This window comes from Taurulus bubalis (genome assembly GCF_910589615.1).
Source record: "Taurulus bubalis genome assembly, chromosome: 15".
Lineage (NCBI taxonomy): Eukaryota > Metazoa > Chordata > Actinopteri > Perciformes > Cottidae > Taurulus > Taurulus bubalis.
The window spans coordinates 17483932-17508713 of record NC_136603.1 but is presented as its reverse complement, the minus strand read 5'-3'; the positions used below and the strand labels follow the sequence as shown (position 1 = coordinate 17508713).

General features: G+C 39.5%; 1 protein-coding gene across 1 annotated transcript in view; it reads left to right on the top strand.

Moving 5' to 3' along the window:
* Positions 1-9398: 9398 nt before the first annotated feature.
* LOC306747834 (nck-associated protein 5-like) overlaps positions 9399-24782 on the top strand; it is a gene marked incomplete at both ends in the record, with an annotated part of 36149 nt that continues 20765 nt past the window's right edge. Inside the window, 6 exons of the mRNA XM_079230934.1 lie at positions 9399-9427; positions 15161-15251; positions 17023-17178; positions 21147-21215; positions 23124-23162; positions 23931-24050. Of these exons, the coding sequence (XP_079087060.1) occupies positions 9399-9427; positions 15161-15251; positions 17023-17178; positions 21147-21215; positions 23124-23162; positions 23931-24050 (504 nt within the window). The remainder of the gene's footprint in view (positions 9428-15160; positions 15252-17022; positions 17179-21146; positions 21216-23123; positions 23163-23930; positions 24051-24782) is intronic.

The following is a 24782-nucleotide window of genomic DNA, read 5'->3' as shown; positions in this document are numbered from 1 at the left end:
CCCTCATGGCAAAAAAAAAAAAAGCCAAACAGAATCTGATTTGTCACATTATTGTAATTGCTCCACTGACATGACAGTCAATTTGCAAAATAAGGGGTTTAATAATTATCATAATCCTGCCTCCCTGCGAGAGCTATAAACTCAATTATCTCCTCAACATATGATGACACTTAGGAGTTGATTGCCTTATTCAAGGGGACATCTGAGAAGTATTATCGTAGCAACAGGGCTGACCTAACCGTGATGGAGAAAATTCCTTTAAACAGGAGTGGATGCACAGTATAGCTCAGGGCAAGGGGGTAACCATTGTCTGTTGCTGCATCTATTCCGTGTTTGGTGCATTGAAGCAGATAGTCTAATGCATTCGATTGGGAGGCTGGATGATGGCATTGTGCAGTGGCATAAAAGGGGTCAGCGGTAGCCTAGAGGTTAAAGAAAGGCTTGGACAGTGAGGGCTGTTGCTGGAGTCTCCACGGTCAGGAAAACATGGGTAAGTAGTGGTTAATGCACTATTTAAAAAGCCATAATAGAGAAGTCCTTAGACCAGCAGTAATCAATAGTTTTCAAATTAACATCAGAATCAGCTTTAATGGCTAAGTATGTGAACACATACCATTTTTTTTTACCTTTTTTTTTCATTGAAATCAGAAATAGACATAACAGCTAAGAACAAGGCCAACAAAGCTCTATGAAACAATTAAACCATACAAAAAGTGCAGGGAAGTAAATACTTAATAGATATACATGGACTGGATGATTATGTACACTAGGCACTTTTATAGATGTCTCATATAAAGAGTTTACAGAAGTTTATGGAGAAATAAAAATACCCTCTATAATATGAAAGGGATTAATAGCCTATTGCTTTGGTGTAAAGTGTGCAGATTTACAGTCTGGTCTGGGCTCCTCATAACAACCTCCTTTAGTGTTTCTACAAAACAAAAAGCTCACTGTGCGCTACCTGCCAAACACCAAATGGCAGATAAACTTTGGGACTTGCTGGTAAAGAAAGTTGAGCATCTTTAAAGATAAACATCAATATTCTTTTCTGAGAGATACTCTATTCAATATTCTGATCATGTACAGCGGTTACAGCAGATCCCAACCAACAGTTTCTTTCTGGAAGCGAAGACCCTCCCTCTGGTTCCCCTCATGTAGACAATGTTAGCTCTGTCAGCACTGATGGATGTTTGCACTGCTAACGCTAGTAGCGCTGTTAGCTTGCGAGCCGCCTGCTCAGTCGTCTCCATGTTGAGAGCCATGCAGAGGCAATAGATATGCTTTGAGTTTCATATTTTGGGGCGACTGTGTGTCAGTGGTTAGCATGCCCGTCTTTCAATCAGGATCGGTGGTTCGATACCCGGCTTTGCTAGTCCATGTCGATGTGTCCTTGAACAAGACACTTAACCCCTAATTGCGCTCCGTTGCTGTGTCTACAGCGTATCGGACAAAAATGTAAGTTGCTTTGGATAAAAGCGTCAGCTGAATGTAATGTATTGAGCACCTTTAAAAGTCGATTGCTTTTGTGCTTCCATTTTTATGGTGGCCAGAAACAAAATTCCTCTCCTAATTTTCCCTCCGTTTCTGCTTGATATGTAAACATAGGTGGTGTAGTGGCTAGCTCTCTCGCCTCACAGCAAGAGGGGCCAGGTTTCGGATCCCTTCTGTGTGGAGTTTGCATATTCTCTCCGTGTCAGCGTGGGTTCTCTCCGGCTTCCTCCCACAGTCCAAAGACATGCAGCTCAGGTTAATTTGACTCTAAATTGCCCGTAGTTGTGAATGGTTGTCTTTATATGTGCCCTGCGATAGACTGGCGACCGTCCAGGGTGAACCCTGTCTTCTCCCAATGGTGATATGCGTTGACTGTGTATCTACTGGTTTGGATGTTCTCTGCTCCCAAGTGGCCCAAAATTACCAAGTAGAGCTGATAACCTCAATGTGTGTGCATTTGGTATTGTTCCTGTTGGTGTCACACTGTCATGTGTTTACTGTAACGCTCGTCACAAATGTTATTATTAGGCTTAACACATGTTTTTTCTGCAATGACAAGTTAAAATAATTCTAGTGCCTCTGTTTTTTCAAACCACTTGAGAAAAACGAGCTACACAGAGTAGCCTGACATGTACATTGTTCATACAGCTAACACTGGCATATATTCTATTCACTTTTAGTTGTAGCTCTCCGACTCGTAGAAAAATATCTGTCTCTTTCACTGCTAAATGCTCCACTATATTTACCAGCTGGTCTCTAACTTTACCAGTTGGTGCTGACACGTTCTATATCTGTCTGTGGACAATACAATTAAAGCTAAAAAGTTAACTAGAGCTGCAGTTGGATGATAATTTGCCAAAAATTCTGTTTAAAATATGAAATGTTGCTATTTTTTGGCATTAAAAAAACAACAACCTGAAAACCAGCAGGAAACATTATCTACTCATTAATCAAATTGAAAACTTTCAATATTAGACTTGACCGGTAAAGGGTTCAGCGGGATGGATGAGAAAGTGTTGAATAAATACATTTTAAGAAACTAAAAGTATATAAAATTAAAGAAATACATCTGTAATAAATAGCTCTTCATCAAAGATTGGACTTGACTGTTGCATAAAGACTTGCTGTAGAGACTGAACGACAGAATGGTTACAGCACTTCATTGAGTTAGAACCTTTCCAACATGAGGGACGCATAAAAAATAGCCTTGTGCTTAAAATATCTCATCCAAGGACTATTTGTGGAATGAAAGGAGAGAGGGATGCATAATATTTCCATGTTTACCAGATAATTAAAAACCCTCTCAAATGCTGAACTGAATTAAATGGATATGCTAATGACATCATTAATTCATTTATGATATACTTATTTTGTTTGTTTTTGTTTTTTGGACATTTCAGCATTTCTCCATCAGATACAGGAGTAGCGGTGGTTTTATTTTTTAAAAGCAAGTCAAGTCTATAACCTCACTGGTTGCTCATGATGTTAGTAATTTAAGTGTATGTGTGTGTTTTATGCTGCACACAGTTATTGTAATATTGAAACTGTCTTTTCAGCCATGTTGGTCCACCTCTTTGGTACAGACTATTGCCAGGACATTTTATAAAGACACTCTTGGTCCCCAGAGGATGAAGCCTAATGTTTGTGATAACTGACTTTTCATCTAGTGCCACGATAAAGCTGACATTTGTAAAGTGACATATTTTTAACAATTCACGGTTGGATTTTCTTGACATTTGGTTTAATCTTGGGGTTGAGGCAACGATTAAGGTAATTAACACATTTATATGTCATGGTTTTGCTAGCTTATCTGAAAAGTGACAAAACAGCACGGTGTGAGCTGTCGACAATGCGCATCAGTTGTTTGTTCTCTTGGTGTACTAAGTATCAGTTGTCTGTGTGAACATCCTGAGCTTAATGTTTCAAAGTGTAAAAGTACCTACATGTTCTGCTCATTTCCCAGTGTGAGTTGTACAGTACACTCACAATACTGGCTCGCCAGTGTATCAGCAGGATGTGACTTGGGGGAGAAGTATGTATTCATTAGATACCCTGGGGGCAAAATCTCAGCGAGGTCCTGTACTAATTCATTCCAACATCAATGCCAGAGGCTGAGCTGCAGCCTTGATTACACCAATTTACCCTCCCACCCACCAAAAGGAAGACGTGTAATTACACTATTTACACTGGAGTGCTTTCCTCTCTGAAAGGTAGAAGTAAACGCACTCAAGCCTTGTTTTTTCTTTCTCTGCCAGTCATTGTGATGAAAACGTACAATACATTTCTATTGTCTCTCTGACTGATGTAGAGAAACACTAATGGGTCTTAGGGTATTTCAGGGCTGTAACAAAGACTCTAATGTGGACTGAATAAAATAATCTCATGGAAGGGTGATCAGTGTAACTTTCCCAATCAGATTACAGATAGAACATAGATTCAGATCAGTTTGTTTAGACTGAAGATCATAATGCAAAATAGCTATAAAGCTACAAGCTTAATTAATTTCCAGGTAACCTGAAGTATTTGCATTTTTTAAGCCGATAATATTGCCGTTTTAGGACATGTTCAGGACATGTATTATTGCCTCCGCCAAGGAGGTCATGTTTTTGGTTTGATTAATTTGTTTGTCAGCAGGATTAGGATACTGGCCTGATTTTCACGACAGAAGGAGCTTGCATGGGCCATGAAGGAACCCATTCAATTCTGCGGCGGATCTGAATCACAGGGCGGATACGCACATATGTTCTTTCTTTTGTAAACCGGTAGTTTAACCTGTGAGATGATTGCATTTTCTCTCTCTCTTTGTAAATTATGAATAATTTGGAATGTCTAAATTTAGAAGAACCTGTCTTCAAAGGGAAAACACTGTGCCTGAGAGAGCTCGAGGCACGACTACTTACAAGAAGAAAACACAAGGCAACTAGAGGGGCGTGCTGAACTACACCATGGCCAATCCGCTCCTAAATGCAACGGTTTCGTCCTTGGCCCACACTACCTCCTTCCACCAAGTTTCATAACAATCGGGACGTTTTTTCTGTAATCCTGCTGATAAACAGAAAGACCAAACCTTGGCGGATGAAATTAAAACTATACCTCTTATATCACATGTAGAGAGAAAGGTTGAAAATCAATTAGAAAGGCACTTTGTCACGTCTTTAGGAAGTTGTGCACGATAGCTGCATCCAACTGCTGCTCATCGAGAAATAATAAACAGCATGTAATTCACAAATTGTTTTTACACTGCTGTGTGTGTATTGGTTAAACAAATGTGGTACAACATGTTTTACAGATGCTCAGCTTTGCATTATTTTAGAATAACTTTTAAATTTTGTATCAAATGACTTTGAAAACAACGTGAAAGGGGTCCCTGATAGTGATGAACCTTCAGAGAATTACAGTATGTTCATCAGCTATAGTCCTCAAAATGAGCTCTAAAAACTCACTGACTAACATCCTGAATATGGGATTCAAATATTATTGGATATACTGGCCACAGCGTGAGCTTTCTAGTGCTCTCTAGCAGCAGACATGTTTACGTCACAGTGAAGTGCAGGTGTAAAGAATAAAATGACCATTGCGCTGCTTCAGTTTCAGGTCTTGGTATTGCTGACTCATTGTGTCACTGTCATGGTTTACTGGGATGCTTAAATAGGACAGAGCAGGTCAAAAGTCAAAATGTGTGCTGCTGCGAATAAGTTTTTAAAAGAATCCTTTTTTTGTTTCTCCGGGAAACCTCTGATGGAATTTTTTCTTTTTTTGGCCCTGAACAACCCTTGGCCTGGTTCGGTGTCCGGCTGGTGTGATCGCATCAAAAGATGCTCGATGCTCTCTAGCTGTATTTGCTTGTGGTTTCGATGTTTGCTGCGTATGCTGCGTATGCATTGCCAAGCATTGGCTCTGTTTTCTTTTGTTTTAATTGTAACTTTTGTTTATCAGAGTGGCGAAGATGTTTTCTTCATTTGCTTGTGTTGTCTCAAGTTGCTGTACGTTGTACTTTTCTCTGCCATCTATATCAAAAATGTTGAAAGTAACCTGTACTTAATTTTTGAGGTAGGCCTACTTTCCATTTTGTGCTGCTTTGGACTTCTACTCATCTTCATTTAGGGAAATATTGCATTTGTTGCTAAACTTTATTAATTTGACAACTAACACGCATTGTTACACTATATAATGTATGTATGCACATTATTGCATAGTTTTTATAGAAGTCTTCTTCTTATCTGAATACTCTTATATATTATCTGATTCACAGTCTACATCTTTTATTGTTATATATCTATAAGTCTTTATTTCACTCCCCAGTTGAGATGTATGAATGAATGAAACCTCCCACTGTTGAAAACAAAGCGGACCTCTGTTGCTAATTGTTAAATTAGTACAGTGGTGAGATCTTGTCCAAAGGACGGCTTGTTACTGTAGAGGATGAAGTCTAAGAATGGACTCCCTCAGTGGCATTGGCACACAATGCTGAGCGTTTACAGGAGCCTGTTGTAGTTATTTTGTGAATACAGCGTGAATGTCTTGACATTCTCATACGTTGAGCCATAGAAACAACATCACCATGGCTATATTTGAGGGCTTTCATTTCTCAATGAGATATCTGCTGTGAAGTGAGACACCCACTCTTTAACGAGTCAATGTACAAAATGAGCAATCGCTTGTTTTCATTACCAATAATTTTCTTTCCTGAGAAAAATATGTCTTTGAGGAAAAACCTTTGTCATTAGACTGTATGTTTCTGACTGGGGATTTGTTTGACTACGTAATTGGAAACAGTGAATCAGTTTGGTTTCACAGGTGTGAGGAAAAAAGTACTTTTAGACGATACAAAATAGATGATGTTTGTGAAAGGAATGTCCCATAATGACTCATTTAAGGATACCATGTGACTGCACACCTCTGATTTGAGGTGTAATCTGGCAGCCAGGTGCGTCTTCTCCTGTCTGCTCTGCTACATTGAGGCTGGAAGGAGAACAGACAGACATGCAGCAGGAGGCAGGCGATGCATTCAGATGCTGAAAGACTAGTGAGGAAAATGAATGAAGAACTCCATCTACTGGCCAACTCGGGACAACACATACTTGAAAAGTTATGGCTACAGTTTTACATGAATAAAAACAAAATCTCTCCAAAGCTATTGCAATATTATACAAAACCAAAGATTATATTTATACTCTATCAATGGTTCATACAATACCTGCTGTGTGGAGGTAAACACACACAAAATCTAAACTAATCCAATACTCATGCTAAGAAGAGAGCATATATACATACTGATGGATTCATCAGTGTATTACAACCAACCACCACATTATTTATTAACTTGCATGATATTCCCTATTCAGAGGTTATTTTAAATAATGGAAGTCATTTAGGGGAATAGGAAATATGTAATAGGACAAATATGCAAGAATAGATGTATAACTTGTGGAGTGGTTGTAACAAGGAATAAAGTTATGATTATTGTTATTGTGCATGAAATGTTTGGAACTTTGTTTTGATTTTGTATCAACTACGTCTAGACGTTGTAAAAAGGATATATTTAGCTAAAGCGTCAGCTTACACCTGTTTGGTCAATATGTTTGGGTTTCCCTTTAATTTATTGCCTGATTGCTATTTATTTGTACGTGCATTATTTTAGGAAAATTGTTAACAGGGACTGAAGTAAATCACTGCTACTACTTCTGGATATTCCATTAGGAGACTCTACTGTGTGCTGTAGACTGGAACAAGATGACTTTTGTCAGAATAAGGTAGAAAAAGCATTTGGGAATGAGGTAACTTGATTAACAGGGTGGCGTAACAGCTTCAGTCACATGGAGCTGTTTTACAGCAGACTAAACAGAGGTGTAACTTGTAAATAATGATGGCTCCATTCCATTAAGAGTCCCTGTAAACAAATACAGTGAGCCCAAATGTACACTGAGCCTGAAACTGAACATATAAATCATTATGATTAGTAACTTTACCTGTGCTTGATGCAAAATGAAGTAAAAGGCCTATTTATGTGCTGGAAAACTATATTTACAACAAAACAGAGGCAACGTGCAATTTTTGATAAAAACAAAAACAAAAAAAACAAATAAAGGCTTTAGCTTCTTCATAAGACAATGAGAAAAAAAAACGTGAACAGGCTTCTTTTCTTAGCAAGAAAATGTAAACTCTTTGACTGCATCTAAAGCTCTCTTTGTTAGGTCCTCAGGATTCAAAGCAACAGAACAACAAGTGGATGAACCCTGAAATGATTTATGTTGAAACTCTGCAGTGGTCCTGGTAGTAATCTGCAAACATCACTAGATGGCAGTGCTGATTCAGCCTTCACATGCGCATTTGGTCCCTCAAATGTATATGTCTCTTTTATACATGAATGTGTTTGATTGAATAGATTTGTCCTTTGCTTTGCCTGGAAATAATGAAAATACTACTTATTTTATCTTAAGACCAGCTATTCCTCACTGTGTTGACATGCTCTTCTGGATTGAAGGACGGTCAAACGTGGGCAAAATCACATTCTGATGTGTGTGTAGCAGGAACAGCAAATGTGTAATTAATAACATGAAAGGTGGCTATGTTTTACATGTAGTTTGATTAATTCCAGGACTCTGGCATTGTGCATGTTGCTCACTTGTATGGCTTTCTAGGACACGAAGGAGTCGAGCCACAATGTTGGTTGCACCTGTGCTTTTTCTGGTATAATGTGACAAAATGTCAGCTGTGACAAAAGTGTACAGTGGTGGTGTAGCGCCCTGAAATATGTTATTTCATATGTTGTTGTTCCAATGTTACACATACTGACTGAAGAGCAGACAGTAATGTGTTGGCCCCTTAGAGGAGAGCGCTGTCTCTCTAAGAGAGGAGTGAAGAAGACGTATGCTTGTGTTTAACCTGGGATTTGTTTTAATAAAAGTTGCAAAACCAAAGAAGGACGTGTTTCTGGACAGTTCATTTAAGGGTGCAACAGTGGTGTTAGCAGTAGTGATAGTTACAGTAGTACTAGCTGATGTAGATGTATAATCAACTGAAGCCCTGCATGGTGGAGCGTCCCGCTTCACTTCACCTGTCGCTAAAGGTTTGCGCCACAGCTGATTGATTATTTCTGAAGCAGGTCGGGAACCATTGTCATTTTGATTTGCAATTCTGCCGGCCTCTTCATAGCCTTCCACAGTCACACTAAATGTCAATTCCCATTAAGTTGATGCGAAGCAAGGATTTAACAACCACATAGTAATTCATAGAGTTGCATTGAAAACTCCCTGTTATAGTAATACAGGTTTATCAGGGTCGTTGTGTGCAGCTGACAGGTATTGACACAAATTGTGTTGCTCAATTCACGTTTCCTCTCAGCAAAATAATGAAAACAGACCACAGAAACATGCATATTCTTTTGTGTCACAACATTTTTCAGCTGAGTAATATTCAGACAGGTAAACACCCAAAGGTGATATGGTCATTATAAAATTTACAATACCTAAACTTTTGCTACATTTTGCTTTCGCAGACGTTTTATATACATACAGTATATATACAGATATTTGGTTCCAAAATGACAGTTTACCTCAAGGCCCTGTTTAAATGTCAGTAGGGACAAGGGAGTTTGCCTAACCTGTCAGTTGTGGGGAAAACACTAATTCAAAACTACAGTGTACGGTGGAGAGAGGAGAGGTGAGGAGAGACTCTGCACCGGTCCTGCGCTTTTCCAAACTGTTTTTTATTTATATATATATATCTGTGAAATCTTCAGTGGGATTATGATATGCAGATTAACAACAAATTCACTGTGTTTACTTCTCTACCCTGCAGCTACGCCACCAAGACTGATCCATAATAATAATCCCCAGCTGGAGAACAAACAACATCTGGGCGTGGAGAGAAGGGAGAGGGCTGAGTCTCAGCAGGGTGGGCGGCAGATGGTGTCACTGCAGCAGCACTTCTCCAGGTAGCACCTTCCCCGCACCAACAACCACTGAAACACAGCGGCGTTCTCTACCAGAGCCGGATATTTAGGCAAATACTGATGACAACATTTGAGACCTTGACGGGGAACTCAAATTGATTTTACACATCAAAGTCTGAGGTGTTGGGGAGAACTATGTGAAAGTTATCTAAAGCTTCTTGGGGCTCCATAGGGAGTTGTAAACAGTTTGATAAATTTTGGGTAACGTAGGCGCAGGGTTTTGACAAGGAAAAATAAAATATGGAATGAAAAAATAAAAAACCTGTCCAAAATAAGTCTCCTCACAGCAGAGAGTTCTGGGTTTGTACACAGGGCTCCACCTCTGTGTGGAGTTTGCATGTTTTACCCATGTTAGCGTGATTTGGTCAATTGTTTACTCTAAATTTCCTGTATGTGACTAGTTGTCAAAAGTTAGGGCGAGGGTTTGCATTAAATAACAATGATTCAGTAACGTTTCCATACAAGTGATTGCCCTTTTTGGTAATTGAAAATGTTGACATTAAGAAGAAGGCAAACAGTCACGAAAGCAGAGCGACCGACAGCAATGAACAACAGAGTAATCGAGTTACCATCAACCCTGTTTTGCCAAGGTGGAGCGCATTGACAGAAAGAAAGGGATGGAGGCGTGGCCCAGGTGTCAAATGCCAACTGACGGCCAACTGACGGACCCTGAGAAGTGAGATTTGTGAACTCACCTGCAATTAACGCCATGTGTGCCTTCAAAGAGAAGGAAATGGAGCTCTTTGAGATCGTAACTTTAAACTAGCTGGCTGTTCAAACTGGTAGTCTACATCTTGCACTTATTATAAATCACGTTGGATAAAAGCGTCAGCTAAATTAAATGTAATGTAATAATCTTGGAGAGTTTGGACTACAGCCAACAGATCATTCACCAAGTCGCCTATCTGAAAATTAGTGTACTTCTTTTACGATCAGTCGCTATCCAGACAATCTTTTCTTGCCCAGTTAGTCTTCTAAATATAGTGTTTTTTTTATTTACAGACATTTCTTCAGTAGGCCTTCATGACAACGATGTGGTAATAATGTGTCGGAGGCAATTTCAAGATTGTAAAAGGTCCAAATAAAATGTTTTCAGAATTCATTGCTTATTTAATGAAAATTAAGAGACTTTGTTGCCCTCAATACACTCACGCCATCACCTGTGCGAGACACTACAGCTTGCCAGTTAGGAAGACGTGAGTGGTTTTTCTGTGAGGAACAATATATCAAAACGTTTCCCGTGTATCACAGTAGCTTCTATCTCGGTAGATTAAAAGCCAGGGGCCACAACTCAATGACAAACCGTCAAAGTGAGCAACAAACAAAATGCATAGCACACATCCATCAAAGGCCCAACACCAAATGTGATGAACTGCTGGGCTTCAGTGGTGACTTCCAACATTTTCATTAACTTGAGAGCCCACTTCGTGCAGAGAAATTGTCTTTGAAAGAAGAAATATGCTCAGTTTTATTGAGTAGCCGACACTAAAACCTGATATAAGTGTCAACCTACTGCAGGGAGAGGCTACCAGTGTGTCCCCATGTATTGATCTCCCCTCCCAGCATGCCATTAAGATAAATAATAACCGAGCTTCATGTCCAGCCAACTGTTAGGCTGCTGATGACGCCTCATGATCCAAGTTCGATCCCATCTGCATATGCTCAGTGAGGCGTGAGATGAGGCCCGATGATTTGTGACTGGAAGTTAATTCACCTCTGCCATGCAGATCTGAACCACTGCTTGCTATTTAGCGAAATTAGGTTTGTTTTTCTCTCCTTGCTAGTTATCACAAAGGGATGTTTCAGACAGCTGTAGAGCACAACCTATAGTGAAAAAAACGATCCCCTTTATTTATTTATTTATATATATAGTTGTATTTTACACAGTAATGTTTTTCTTTGTGTGTGACATCCATAACTGTTTGCTTTGTTGGTTTATCTTAGTATTTGTTTGTTCTGGTCTATTTTTTTGTTTGTGTGTCTTTGATTTAATTATGGTATAACTTAAATAAACTACACAAAGTATGTTGCACCAAACTTTGACAGTAGCTTAACATTGCAAAAGATCCAGTTTAAACCTATTTAAATCAGTAAGTTTGGTTTTTACTTTCAATTCTGTTCCCCCCTAAACTTCACATCTAATCCAGTCTTTACTTTAAACTTAAACTTGAAGCTGTTTCACTTAAATAGCTGTCTTTTTTAGATGGATGAAGCAAAGTTGAAGTTCCTCAAGGAAAGTTACGGGACAAAGTGAACCTGATTGAGTTTGATGATGCTGCTGGCACATTAAAGAATAAATTGGTTCAGCAAGGAAACTGTTATATAGCTTGAGAGGATAGCTGGATGAACAGTGGGCCTCTTTTTTTCTTAAGGTGAGAACAAGATTGTTCTTGCTGTCCTGTTCTCTGTCTTCTATTATTTTAAATGGTATACACTTCCTGTCTCCTACGTGGGCGTGGTCATGGTGTATTGCTTCTCCCGATCCCTCCACCTTGTTTGGAAAAGTTGATGGATGAAAGAGAATTAGGTCTTTTTTGCATAATTCATTTACATTTTCTTTTCTAAAAGTAGATAGTTACACAGCTAACAGCCATATTAAACATCACGAAAGTGTGTTGGCACGGGTGTTTGTGAACATTAGATATCAGTAAAGTGTGTTGCTGAGACAGAATTAAAACTTTGAAAACTAATTCTTGTAACATGCTGTGTCTCATCCAAAAGCAGCCTTTTTAAGTCAGTGCTCTGATGACATTTGCGGTGATATTTCTATCAACATTGGCCCCTTAGGACCCTTAAGTAGTTCTGGTGCAGCTCTGGAGGATCCTTTATGTCTAATATTTTATTTACAGAACAACTTCATCACTCAAATCTTATAAATAAATATAGAGAAATTTCCCCTTAACTTTAGAAACAGGAATTGTTATGTAATAAATAGATATATTTTCAATATGCAGTATTTATTTACAGATGGATTTCATGAGAACTGTCAAAACAAACATCTACACTTTTATGGTATTAAATATATGCAGTGGGATTCAGTGGAAACTGGATTATTAAAAATAAATTATCCTTCTGTTGACGAGGACTAAATATGGAATTCTTGTCTGTAAGGATATTGAAATATATGCAAATAAAGTTTTCGGTTTTCATTAAAGTCTGTGGCAAAAAGTCACAGAGCAGCTGAAACCCCTCTGGTACGAAGGAAGTGGTCATTTCCATTTGAGACAAATATCTATGTCATATACATCCTGTAAACACAGGCATGGGTGCACATGTGTGTCTCCATATGTATATAGTACATATGCAGGTGTTTCCTGCGTATGCTTCATAATACATGATAGATAGGTAGATCTTTTTAAAGGAAAAGATGGAATGGTATGAACCAAAATGATGCTAATCTTTTATGATTTACAGATTATTCAGTGATAACAGAAGCAAAACTAAGTAGTAGGAACTGTATAGTTGTCAAAATAAAGGCTTGCTTCATACGGGAATAACGAGAATGTTAGTTTTCGATGTCCATGTCCTTTGCAAAACTGCCTTCTCGTGTTGTACAATAATCTACAAGATACACTTTGTTTGTAAAACAATCCGGATTCAGACTGTAAATGACTAATCTGACTGTCAACAACAAGCAGTGCACGGAAAAGGAAGTCTTTACCCGGATGTCCGCTGGCTACACTGGAACCCCAGAATTATAGCCCCACGTTTTCAGACCGATGGCCAATGGGCTCTGAGAGTTAACAGGCATTCAAACACCACATTCAAAAATGCTTCATTAAAGATGCAATTGTTTGTGCATACCCTGCATTGTTTCAGACACAGCGCTCGGCGCTGGATTCAGCACGCATCGCAGTCTGCTCAACGTAGCAAAAAGCCGCTGGAAATAATGGGTTTCAGAGCGCAGTGTTGCCGTTGTCACGCTCTGGTGCGTAGACGGCGTTTGTTGTCTCAAAAGAAAAGTAAAGGTTAGTCACAGGGAATCCAGCTCAGCTTGTGAAAGCAGTTGTGATCCATCGCTTGTGAGTTTTTACAGTGTGGCCAGAGCCACAATGTAAGTTAGAGCAAAGGAACAATTCAGCATTCATTCAGCAACCCTTCTGAAATGAGGGTGAACACACGGGGACAATCAGACCGCAGACATCTCTCCTGCTAGACGGCAGTCGTGAGTCTGGGATGGCGAGGAGAGTACGAGGCCTTGTTAGGATAGACCCACCTTGTTTTTCCCCTTTCTGAGAGCACTCGGCTGCACATTATTCCCCACATGGTCCACAGGGAGACCAGGAGACCCACTTTCCCTTCAGTGCCCAATCACAAACACAAAGTAATGTCTAAGCCAGAGCCGAGGAAGCTGAGGACCCGTGTGGTTAGCCTCATTTTGACTGACCCGCACTGGTGAGAGTCAGTTGGAGAGCAGCATGGGGTGAATGACTACGGAGAGGGGAAAAAGTTAAGGCATTGAATGAAATATTGCTGAGAATAACATGAATGTTAAATGCAGTCAGGTGGATTTGTGCCACTTCATGAGGAGCGAGCGTGAGGACCGGCTCAGTGTTAAATTGATAAAAGTTTAATTTTGTGATGTTGAGGCTCAGATGCTGTAAAACATAACAAAGAGATGCCGAAAAATATCTGTATAATGTTACCTATTAGATGTAGCATCATATTTATTTATACATAGACATGAAGATGTGTTAACTCATACTCTCTTATCAGTGGAGTAGATGCTGTAGATTTCATCTTTTGACTCCACACTGTCACACAGACAAAGTTAGTGACTAGCTAGTGACCACAGTAAAGCATTTAGCAAGAAAAGATAACACATTTACCTCAAGAGAAAGAGACCAAAAGCTAAAAGGAGTGTGAATATTGGGCTCATGTTTATCAAGCGAATGAAGACAAGACTCCAAATGAATGGCAATGTTGCCCCGTATCTGCTGGAGCTAGAAACTGTATGATAACACGTTTCCTATATCAACATTAAAAGGTGATGATGTGTCATTGAAGTGTCCACGTTTTATTTCTGCTCCCCCAAAGTGGCCAATATATCAGTTCTTCCCTGTGAAAGCTGCCGTGTTTTATGTGTTATGTGATCCCTCTGAAGGCCAATGCAGAAACATGTTGGTTTCAGGGAACCAATTAAAAAAATAAGCAGCTGAACTTTATTCTTTCTTGTTTGTCTGCTTGTGAAAGTATAAATAGTACAACACAGCATGACATGAATTCAATTGCAGCTTTAACAGTGTGACCTATGCAGTCATTGCAAATGGTGAAATGTGTTCTTCAAAAAGAGAAATGTCCCCTGAATATGATAACTTCCATCAAGTGGTGTATCAGCTTCACACTCCTTCATTTCTATACCTTTGTATCCAATTAGCAACGTCATTACTGTACTCACACGCTGTAAAAATTACATTCTTCTGCAGACATTGTTCATTTCACTATCCAGTGTGCGCTTTATCATGAGCTATTGCATGAAGGCTGTGTATCCCCAAAATCAAAATATTGATATATTTAAATATTGATATATCTTTAGCTGTGATAATCTTAGAAACACTCAAAATGCATATAATATGAATGTCAATATGCAGTATATGGTCAACGATTATTGGTTAAGCCTTTTAAAATTGTTTTAAAATGTGAACCCCAACATTTGATTCTCTAACGCTATGGAACTTACTCCAACCTCTTTGCCTGTTTTCTTCTTGAACGCAGCATGGAGGAGACGGTGCGGACGCTACTCCAGAACCAGGACTCACTGGAAGGGCCCAAGGTGGACCCACTGGACCTCATGAAAGCATACAAGGTACAAGAAACAGTAGTTGGATCTTTTTCCGTGCACTATTACAGAACTGTAAAATATCGGCGCAATTAATTTTTTTCTCCACTTTTCATCTTCCAGATTGCAGATATAACGCTTTAGAAAACCCTAAATGATTTGCCTTTAAGCATACTATTGATCTTTTTCCGATGATGGTTTCATGTTTCAAGTCACGTTTTTAATGTGCTCTGTCAAGATTATAATGTATGCAACAAAATGGATTTAAAGCCGTTTACATTTTCTGGTGTTAGCACTGAAAAGCCAGAGTCAAAATACAAAAAATCTAAGTCAATATCTACTATAGGGACACTTGCTTCAACTGAATCACTTTCCGACAAATGCAGAATGGCCAGGACATGTGAAAATCATATTGGAACCCCTCCCACTTATATAATACCATAATACCACTACCAGCGTTTGCTCTGTTAAAAACTGTTACAATAACTCCTCTCATGAATCGAGCTGTCACAGCTTAGCACAAGCTGGAGTCCTTTTTCTGCCCATCTGTTGAAGGAAAGTCCAACATGAACTGGGTTGAGCCTTCATCCTGGTCCACCAACTGCTCAGGAAAACTGTGTGTGTCTCTTTGTCTTGGTACATGTTGCACTCTCTTCCTCAGACACCTCTCTGCCACTTCACACTTGGCAGGAAGTGTACACACAGCTTGTCTGAACTTGTGAGACTGTTCTAACCAGAAAAACATTAATTATGGGCATTTGTTCAAAAACTACAGATATAGATGTTGTCCTTACAAGTGACCTCTTGTTGCTGTGTGAGTAGTGTTAAAAACAACATGTGACTCTAGAGATAGCAGGTTCAGTTCTGCTCCTAACAACATCCTGTTTTACTTGCCTAAACTTTACCAGAGCTTAATAATAAACACTGGTCCTCCACAACTCAGTATTTGGTTGTGTTCTGTGGCGACGACAGATTACCATGGCTTGTTTATACCTCAGCCTCCTTTTCAATTGTTAAAATGAATGATAAATCACAGTTTCATTCTTTTTTCTTGAATCACATTTCAAAAACATCTTAAAATATGATGTGACCATTTCATGAAATACAGTAGAATACTGAATAGAATAGCATTGGATTGATGCAATCATTTAAACAGTTTCACCAAACAATCTATTGTTAATAATGTAATTGAACTAATTAACCTTGAAATCCCATGTGCTTCTGGCTGTGGGTTTGTGATGCTGCATGTTCAGATTACGCTGCTCTGCATCCTCCAGATAAGTGCAACAGCATGATTTCATGGAGATGCTGATTCTTGTTGTTGAGCGATGAGACCAGTGATGTGACTGCCGTCTATTTATAAATCTACACAACCTCCAATTCATATTCATTTTCTCCCTTTTGCACTTTGCTCTGTTGGTTCATTCATGAACCAAAACAGAAGGTGCACTTGGGTAGTTTTTGGGATTTAATCAGTCAACCATACAGATCAGTGAACCAAAGCTCAAAAAGACTACAATTCTGCTGAAGCTTCAAAGTAAATGTTGTTTCCCATTGAGACTGCACTGACAGTTACATAACAGGGGCCCATTGCAACGCTCCTAATGGAAGTATACTGGGTTTATGAACTTTGAAGTGAAGTGGAAGTTGTATAAATGCAGTTAGTGGCAGCATTCAGGGTGTTGTTTACCAAGACTTATTGCGAATAGAACTAGAGCCCACAATGATGAAGAATTTATTTTTCATTTCTTTGTGACTTGAAGGCATGCGTCTTTGATCCACTCTCGCTACGTTTTAGGACAAACTCCTGGAGGAGATGTGGAAGCAGCAGGACAGTCTGGAGGGCCCCACAGCCACAGCCACAGACATGCCTGCCTCGCCGGAGGCCGGCGGAGGGTCAGACGAAAATTCAAAGGACAGCAATCCCCTGCTAGAGCGACTCCGAGCCCTGGAGGTAAAGTGGATTGCATGGTCCACTTCTTCCCCTTCCCCCGACGGTTCCCCATTACCCCACGCCTCCTTTTCCCCATCCCTGAAATGTCACATTGATCAATATATTGACAGTACCCTTTTTTTTTTATTTATCAGATTTATTTCATTAGAGATTTGGAATAATTTGGCAGCTCAAGGACAGCACACAAGGCTGTTTTTCCAAGGACTGGACATTATTGTCTGTTTGATAACTACAAGATTACATTGTCTTCCTATATAAAAAAAGGAAGGACTACAGAGTAGTCTTCTTTGTTAAAGAAGTGACATGGTGTTAGTTAACACTTTGAGTGGCTGTTTATGCAGATTGATTTTTCACTTTAGCACAGGTTGGCAAATGGTGTCCTGTGAACCCAATCTGGCCCTCAATTAAAATGGTTTGGCCCGTTCAGTAAAATCATATTTTTTCTTACTGACCTTAATCAAAACCTTTCAGCATGCCCCTGTACGATAGCTTTGAATTGCCATTTTTGTTGCGCCAGACTGGGTTATGTGGTGAAACCTGAGAGCTAGAGTACATTAAATCATTAGTGGAATCTAAAATGCATACAAATAATTCAGAAGCTGCCTCAGGTAAATGCATACTGAATTCCTCAAGAACTCTGTAGCATGAAAGTGTGTCAATTATCAAATGAAGAGCGTGGACTTGTTAGAAGGGAATGATCATTAATCACCGTCACATGTCATTCATAGCAGCCGAGGCTGTGTCGCTTTGTTTACCCGTTCAAATACCAGTGAGACATGTAGGTGAGAAACAATCAGTGTTTCATCATGGCTCCATCCATCTATGAGATCATAGAAAATGAGACCCCATTATGCTGCAGAGTGGAGCAAGGGGCAAGACGGGGAACAGTAGGATACAAAGGAGGTATTCAAACCAGGAGGTGATAATTAAAAGGCTGACAGGGTAGTTAACATTTGCAGCCAGTGTTCCAGTGAAAGTACAGTGTGCCTCTCTGTCACACCTTGCCTGCTAAAGGTAATAGGATATACCATTCTGTAGGTCTCACCGCTATTATTGATCACACTTTTATTACTACAAAGCCAAGCCTCAAATTAAAATCCACCCCAAAACAGAATATACTTTTCTAATTCTGCATTGAGTGTTTTGTTTTACTGGATGTTATTTTGTGATGGTCCTGTTTGTTAATATTATTTTTTTTTTAAAGTAATGACAATCATCATCAGTAATGACGATTGTTTCCGACCTTAATAGGTTACTTAGTTTTTTTTTTACCCTATTTTCCCATGTTTTTGTGTCTAACTGATGCATAGGGAAAATAATTTCTGATATTGGTCTAGTGCTGAGCATGAGCGCTGTAGACAGTAGCTGCTCAGAGCCTGCAATGTAATCCTATTGAGCTAAGCTGGCACTGTAATTTACATTCACTAATTGTGCTTATTTTTGCCATGGCAGGCTCTAATTGTTGTTATAAGGGCCTTACAACATTATGGAAAGAGTCTTGCTCAAGGAGAATTCTTGTTCTCAAATCTTGTGAGGAGACGTGTTGCCGGGAGGCAGCGGCGGAAACGTGAGTGCGGCCAGGCCCAGTTTGTCGCGTTACAGTACAGAAAGCTTTGCTTTGTTATCTAAAATACTTTCCATGTCATGGCAGAATATTTAGATGACTTCTAAAACAAAAAGACTGGATGAGCGAAAGATAAGTCAAAATGTTTTTATTCTCTGTAGGGTTCTTTCCATTTTGTTGTCAGACTTATAATAACCATCAGTGGCAAAACCAAAGAGCTATTACTGGACGTATCGTTACATTTACCCAGCTCGCTGGCCCTTGCAGCTCATTTTGCCGTTGCCTATTCCAGCGTTATCCCTCAATATAAACCAATATGAAAAAATTGTTGTCCCCATTACATAGAAACAAAAACATGGGAAAATTGGGTCTAGGTTAAAATGACCAAAGTTAATCTTTTGAGGCAAGCAACATACATTTGTTTACCGATATAATTTAATAATTACCCTTCCACCACATACCTGGAACCTTTGCTGTAACCATGGCACTCTTTTATTAAATAAATGTGAAAGTTGGGAGTGAGAATGTGTTGCAAAAAAATATAGACCTACAAATTGTATAGTATGTACAGTGCAACTGAGTACAGCTCACATGCAAACTAATGGCATTTGAGTAGCCTGACTTTTTCTGAAAAACAAACAATGAATAATATGTCAAGCTAAAACTTGTATTGGCTTTGCCAAAAGCCTTTAATTAAAGTAAAAGATAGAGAGATTATATTTAAACTGACCAAACACATTGGCAGATTTTCATTATTATATTGAATGATTGCAAGCAGCATAAGCAAACCGCATCATATGTGCATCGACTGCAAAGACATTAAAGTTGCATCCACATCCTGATAACGTCACAATAATTGTGTGAAAGTAAATACCGGGGTAGACATACATTTTCATGTCTGCATTGTTGACCCTAATGGATCACTCTGAGTGTATTTCGTGGTTTCCATGCCGTTGCATCTTCATGCTGGCTGACTTTATTTTATAATTAAACTTTAACGCCGAACTGGAGAAACATTACATGGTTTTCCATTTAGTTGGAAACTACTTTCCAGACATTATGGCACACTTGGGTACCTTCCATATAATCTACCATGAAAAACTAAACAAAAATGCTCTAAGAACCACAAATAAGAGTGAAGAGATAAATGATCGAAACAAACTGAGCTTGCCGTGCTTTTTCACTAAGGTGAAGTCACTGACTTCTCTCAGCCCCTCAACCAAAAACTAATATTCAATGGAATTTTACTTCAGCCTAAAACACTGATTGATGCGATGCTCGCTGCAGATCAACCATAATAACTGTGCAAAAACAAGGATGAGGGAGCATGGTGGTAAGCCAACTGCTAAACATTTATATCTTTTCAAGTGATTTATGTTTACATTCTGGATATCATTTTTGTACTTTATGCAGAGGCAAAAACAGTTCTTTAATTTCTCTAAATTAAGATTTTAAATACAATATGTGTTGAAAAAAAAAGTTTTTCTTAACCTGCAATCTACTGTGTAACATGGTTATCAATCATGCTCATTTGTAAAGATGTACTGCTACATCAATAGCTGGTGTGAGCTCACGCAACACATACTATATAAGGCTCAAACGCTTAAAGTTCAAACTCATAACTTGGACTTCTCTGACCTTTACACAGACCAGCTGTAAGGCTTCAGGCTGATATGTGGCCTTTTAAACATTGTTCAAAGATCGCTCCCTCAGAATACAAGTGAGACGTCTGGTGCGGACCATCGAGAACCAGGTTAAAATACGGCGGTGATTATCTCTGGCTATTTCCTTGGGTTTGAAGACAATGCTTAGCTGTGAGGTAGCCACTTTTTTGAGTGCTGCTCACATCTGTCATCATCAGTCATTTCCGTGATGTTTTGTAAACCTGTTGGGAGGAGAGCTGCCCGCAGCACTTAAGTGAAAACCAGGCATCTCAACCTAGCCTTTAAGATTTACTGGATTAATCATTTCAGTGGAAAGTCACCTCCTGAGTTCCGAGAATGTTTTTTGTTACCCGCTGTGCAAAAACTCAGTCAGTAATTGAATTATATACCTCAAGTGAGCCTTGCAGACACTGTGAAGTTCTGCCATATGCAGTTTGGATGCCTGAAATTGAAAGCGTCATTCATTTAGAAGCATCTTTCTTCCAGTGAACCAGCAGACGCTCCAGCGCTGCAGGGAGAGAGCCTCCTCACTATCTATCGGCCGGCTTCTTTGTTTGTCTGAGAGAAGAAAATATCATCAAAAGCTCAAAGTTATAAAGTTGCTTGTTTTTTTTTGCAGGAATGATCGTATTATCTATCACGTGCATTTGATTCTCAGCTGAGACGAGAAACCATGTCTGGATATTTCTGAATTATATTTCATGTAATTCATGCAGTGGATCTGTCTGTGTTTTGTGCAGGCTGAAAACTCTGCTCTGTCAATGGAAAACGACAATCAGAGGAAGCAGTATGAACGCTGTCTGGATGAGGTGAGTGTCACTGTTCTCACAGCACAAACATGCCCTGTGTCTTGTAATGTTTAGTTTCCATCTTCACAGATGTTATTGCTACTCTCCACATGTCCCACCGTACATTTTAAAACAGTATTAACATTTAGCTTAACTTGTATTGGAAATGACGGATGTACAGTATATCATGTCCGTGAGGGTTTGCAATAGCAAACGTTGCTGCAAAATATAAGTGGTGTAATCTTTCCACAATGTCAGCATAATGCTAACAGCATCCGCACTGTGTACATGAGTTCTAGAAAGCAGCCTTGCACTAGGTTCACTGAATTTGAAGAGATAGGAAAATTATTAGTGATATGATTATTTGTTACTTACGGTATGTCTGTATAGTTGGTATTAGGCTGTAGCCAGGTTTAGATTAGTTTAGCATGAAGACTGGCGGCAAGGGGAAACAGCTAGCATGGCTTTGTCCAAAAGGTTGCAACATCTGCCTACCAGCACCTCTAAAGTTCACTAATTAAGACAGTATTCTCCTAATCAGTAGAAATTAGTAAACAAAATCCCAAAATGCTGAACAATATTTCTCCAAGTTTTAACTTCAGGCCAGACAAAGTTATCTGTTGGTTAGACCTTGAGATGACTATCAGCTTCTAGCTGGAGACACACTCAGACTATTACTGTGTTAGTGAAGAGGAGATCCAAGAGAAGGGAAGGTCTCTAATTGAAGTGGACAGACAACAGAGCCATGGGCGATATCAGAATAAGAGCTGGAGGAGCGAGGTCACCGATATCAGAATAAGAGCTGGAGGAGCGAGGTCACCGATATCAGAATAAGAGCTGGAGGAGCGAGGTCACCGATATCAGAATAAGAGCTGGAGGAGCGAGGTCACCGATATCAGAATAAGAGCTGAAGGAGCGAGGTCACCGATATCAGAATAAGAGCTGGAGGAGCGAGGTCACCGATATCAGAATAAGAGCTGGAGGAGCGAGGTCACCGATATCAGAATAAGAGCTGGAGGAGCGAGGTCACCGATATCAGAATAAGAGCTGGAGGAGTAAGCTCACCGCTCAGGAGGCCTAGTCTCAGCTCTGCCTGCCTGCACTTCTTTTCTCCCTGACAACACTTTGATTGTCTCTCCATCTCTTTCCCCTTCTTCTCCCTCGTCTCTCTCCAGTCAGGAAGACTGATCCACTTTATTTTTTTTTGCGGGCTTCACTAATGGGCTTGTAACCATGGAGATTGCTGCCCATGAGAATTTAACATACTCTGATTGAGGACACAAATTTCAGAGTTTCAGCTGTGGGATGAATTTCTCTTCTCCTGCTTTTCAGTCTTATTATGCACATTAATCTTTTTTGGGGAAGCATTCAGAAGGCTTCCTGTCGTGATGTGAATGAGCCGAGGCGAGTTGTTTTGATTGATAGATGAAAGAGGCAGAGGGAAATCCTTTTGCGGAACTCAAAAGTGGAAATATAGTTATTATTCCAGTGTCAAGGTATAGTGTATGCTTCCGCTTCAGACATTATAAGCAGGAAAGAAGACTTCAACAATAAAAACAAAACAAAAGATTTTACTTTGTATAAAAAATTAGGAATATAAAAGTTTGGTCAGTCTGATACCAGTTGCATTCAGGCCAGCAGATGCAAATACATAAATAACTTCTCTATTGTTTCATAGTTTTTTACTTTTTTTATTATTTATGTGCTGAGAATGAAGTTACGTAGACTAACTGCAGACAGCTGCTGTGTGATTTCTCTTAATCGGACTTTGTGATGCAACACGCTGTCAATGCCTCTAGATTCTCTCTGATAGTGTGTGCATTGGGTCATTTTTATTTAAAGTCTTTCAACATTTTGAAGCTCCACAGAAAGTTCTGAAATCTACTATTTTCTACATATTCTAACTGTCTTTTTACAACTCTATTCAAGGTGGCTAACCAGGTGGTCCAGGCCCTCCTCACACAGAAGGTTTGTCTTTGTCTCTGCAACATTGACGCGTCGTTAATCCAGTTAGCTGTTAGAATCCATCAGCGATATCGTAACTGTCACAATGATGAGTAACTCATCATTGATGAGTAACTCATCATTGTGTGTAACTGTCCCTTACATGGAGAAAGATTAGCAGCACATGTCACACCGCATGATCTTCAACAGTAAAATATAAAATCCTTTTGGGTTCTTTTTTACGTTGCAAAGACATGTTGCAATGTACAATTTGCTGTTATGTAAAGTGCAACATAGAATGTATGTGGTTACCAGACACAAGTCAGACTTGAAAAACAAATGAAAATAAAGTAAAATCCCGAGTAAAAATACTCGGGATGCAGAATGCCAGTATCAGATAATGGGCTGATACTGACTCAAATAGCTTGATCGGGGACATTGGGGCCAATTCTATATGTATATGATTACATGTATGTATTTACTTCTACCCTTTAGTAATATGGAGTACTTTGTTTATAGTAACTAAATTAATTAGTGTGCCAGACCACATATTGATCTTCATTTAGCATATCTTCAAAATATTTCAAAGCACTCTTGTAATATGAGGATTCACCTGCAAAATGCCTGTGATCCATATTGTTTTTTAAATATAGTTTGTAGATGTTGTAGGGCACTGCCGTGCTTTGAGTCCTGTTCCTGTTGAATTAGCATCTGGTACACGTGTAGTTCTCTGAAATATCCCTGTCATCTGCAGTTATCTGTCCATTCTTCTTCTCTCTGGGGGGTTTCTAGGACTTGAAAGAGGAGTGTGTGAAGCTGCGGACCCGTGTGTTTGACTTGGAGCAGCAAAACCGCATACTGAGTGTGCTGTTTCAACAACGTGTCAAAATGTCTACGACTCCTGTCTCCCAGGTAGGAACATATGGCACAATGGATACAAACAGGCACTGACGGAGCAACCCCGCTTCAAGGCTTTTTTAATTTTACATGAGCAGTGCTCTACTTCTAAAGGTTACCAACTTTCTAAAGGACCACGAAGAGAGAGGTCTACTCAGGGTGCAATTCAATTTAAATTGTTACGATGTACAGATTTACTGTTGGGTTTAGAATTGGTAAAGGATTTATTTGGGCCTTCCTTTCTTAAATAGTGTTGTTGTGTCAGAGTAGTATGCCCCAGTGCACTGTAGGCATTTAAATCCCCTACCTCTCTCTTCTTTTATGCTAATCATGTCAGAATTTAGCCTAATAGTGAGCTAGACCTCTTATCCAGCAGTAGCCGGAAAGTGAGCTGCAGAGTTGCTCATGTTTCTCTAATTGGAATGCTCTCAACCATCGAGCAGTAGGGATAATTGGTTTAAACCTGGGCCTTCTTGTAGTATTGTTAGCCATCATGTTTAGTTGTAGAGCTTCACCACTAACTGCACTGTGGAGCTTTGAAGCTGCTCTTATCAATAGCACGCCTACGGTGCGTTCATGTGCACATACATGTGTGCGGGCATGTGCTGGACACATAAAGGTTGCAGTTTCGGGATTTGAAAATATGATCCCCCTAAGTAAATGTAGATTTAAGGTTAGATTTAGGTTGTTACCCCCATACACAGTCTATCTACACCCTTGCTCTCATGGCTCTCACCATGTTTTGGT